Below are 2,276 nucleotides of genomic sequence, written 5' to 3' on the forward strand. Positions count from 1 at the left end.
TGATAAGAGAAAGTGTGCGTATATTAAGGGTAAAAGCGATGTAGCTACTCGATGTTCCAGGCATTGACGAAGACTTCGCCATCGATGGTCTTAAGCTTGTAGGTGCCTGGTCAGAGCACCTCCATGACGACGTATGGTGCCTCCCATGATGGAGAGAGCTTGTGGTGGTTCTTGTTGCTTTGGACAAGGCAGAGCACTAGGTCCCCGACGTTGAAGGCCTGACCCTACACTTGACGGCTATGGTACTAGCATAACGCTTGCTAGTACCTGGTCGAGCGGAGGAGGGCAATGTCGCGCTCTTCATCTAGCTGGTCCATGGCATCCTTGAGGGATGCCTTGGCTCCCTGTTCGTCGTACGCCCTAACCCTTGGCGCTCCATAGTCGAGGTCGGTTCGGAGGACAGCCTCGGAACCATAGACCATGAAGAATGGCGTGTAGCCGGTGGCCTGGCTAGGGGTCGTCCTTAGGCTCCAGAGCACCACAGGAAGTTCCATGACCCATCGTCCGCCAAACTTGTTCAACCGGTTGAAGATCCTAGGCTTGAGACCTTGTAGGACCATGTCGTTCATGTGCTCAACCTGCCCATTCGTGCAGGGGTGTGCCACGGTGGCCCAATCGACGCAGATGTGGTATTCACTGTAGAATAGGAGGAACTTCATTCCGGTGAACTGCATGCCATTATCCGTGATAATGGAGTTCGGGACTCCAAAGCGATAGACGATGTCAAGGAAGAACAACATGGCTTGCTTGGACTTGATTGCGGAGATCAGTCGAGCCTCAACCCACTTTGTAAACTTGTCTATGGTGACAAGAAAGTGCGTATAGCCCCTAGGCACCCTCTTGAGAGGTCCGACCAGATTGAGCCCCCGGACCACGAATGACCACGTGATGGGGATTGTCTAGAGTGCTTGGGCCGGCAGGTGGGTCTGCCGAGCGTAGTATTAACACCCTTCGCAAGTGCGCACAATATGTTCAGCGTTGGCTACCGCAGTCGACCAGTAGAAGCCTTATCGGAACATGTTTCTGACCAGGGTTTTAGGCGCGGCATGGTGACCGTAGACCCCACTGTGGATATCACTTAGCAACTACTTCCCTTGTTTGATGGGGATGCAATGCTACAGGACCCTGATGTGGCTTCACCTATCGAGTTCGCCATCAATAACAACAAAGGACTTGGTGCGATGTGCCAGCCGCCGAGCCTCCATTTTGTCCATCGGCAGTGCCTTGTGGAGGATGTAGTCGAGGTAAGGCGCCCTCTAGTCGGCCAGAGGGTCAGGATCTATCGCTGGATCCTCATCAAGCTCCATGACTTCAGGGTTGGATTGAACCGATGGCTGGTTAGCCCCCGAGCCCAGGGCAGGCGGCCCATCACTGGCTTGTTCTGGCTCCTCATAGCAGACTAAGGGTTTGTACTGATCGCTGGCGAAGACGTCTGTCGACATCGGCTCTCAACCGGACACCGCTTTCACCAGCGCATCGGCCGCCTCATTGAGACGCCTCGGGATATGATTGAGCTCGAGGCCATCGAACTTGTCCTCTAGCTAGCGAACTTCTTGGCAATACACAGTCATCTTGGCATTGTGGCAGCTTGATTCCTTCATGACTTGGTCGATGACTAGCTGGGAGTTGCCCCAGACGTCAAGCCATAGGATACCCAACTCGATGGTAATGTGCAAGCCATTGATGAGCGCCTCATATTCGGCCACATTATTGGAGGAGGGGAAATGGATGCGAACCATGTACCTCATGCATACCTCGAGGGGGAAAACGAAGACCAGCCCTGTGCCGATGCCTTTCTTCATTAGCGATTCATCGAAGTACATCGTCCAGTACTCTTGGTCAATGACTACTGGCGGCATTTGGACCTCGGTCCACTCTGCAACAAAATTAGCTAGCACTTGGGACTTGATGGCCGTCCAAGGGCCATATGAAATACCTTAACCCATTAGCTCGAATGCCCACTTGGCGATTCTTCCCGTGGCATCCCTGTTTTGGATGACCTTACCGAGAGGGAAGGACATCATGCCTATCATTGATGCGACTCGAAGTAGTGATGCAACTTCCTTTTGGCGATGAGGACGATGTACAGGAGCTTCTGGATTTGGGGGTAGTGGGTCTTGGAATCAGACAAGACCTCGTTAATGTAGTATATGGGACGCTACACTTTGAGGGAGTGTCCCTCTTCTTCTCGCTCTACCACCAGGGTAGCGCTGACCACTTGCGTGGTGACCGCGATGTAGAGCAGAAGCGATTCCCCATTGGTTGAGGGGGACCAA

The 2,276-nt window shown here is 53.2% G+C and overlaps 1 protein-coding gene across 1 annotated transcript; it reads right to left on the reverse strand.

Moving 5' to 3' along the window:
- Positions 1-260: 260 nt before the first annotated feature.
- LOC136458168 (uncharacterized) lies at positions 261-740 on the reverse strand. The gene has a single exon (XM_066458155.1). The coding sequence runs from the start codon at positions 738-740 to the stop codon at positions 261-263; it is 480 nt and encodes a 159-aa protein (XP_066314252.1).
- Between the last annotated feature and the right edge of the window lie 1,536 nt (positions 741-2,276).

The sequence above is a fragment of the Miscanthus floridulus genome, chromosome 1 (genome assembly GCF_019320115.1).
Source record: "Miscanthus floridulus cultivar M001 chromosome 1, ASM1932011v1, whole genome shotgun sequence".
Taxonomy (NCBI): Eukaryota; Viridiplantae; Streptophyta; class Magnoliopsida; order Poales; family Poaceae; genus Miscanthus; species Miscanthus floridulus.

Excerpts from the sequence above, each read along its gene's own strand:
- LOC136458168 (XM_066458155.1), bottom strand. The coding sequence starts at position 740 with ATGTTGTTCTTCCTTGACATCGTCTATCGCTTTGGAGTCCCGAACTCC.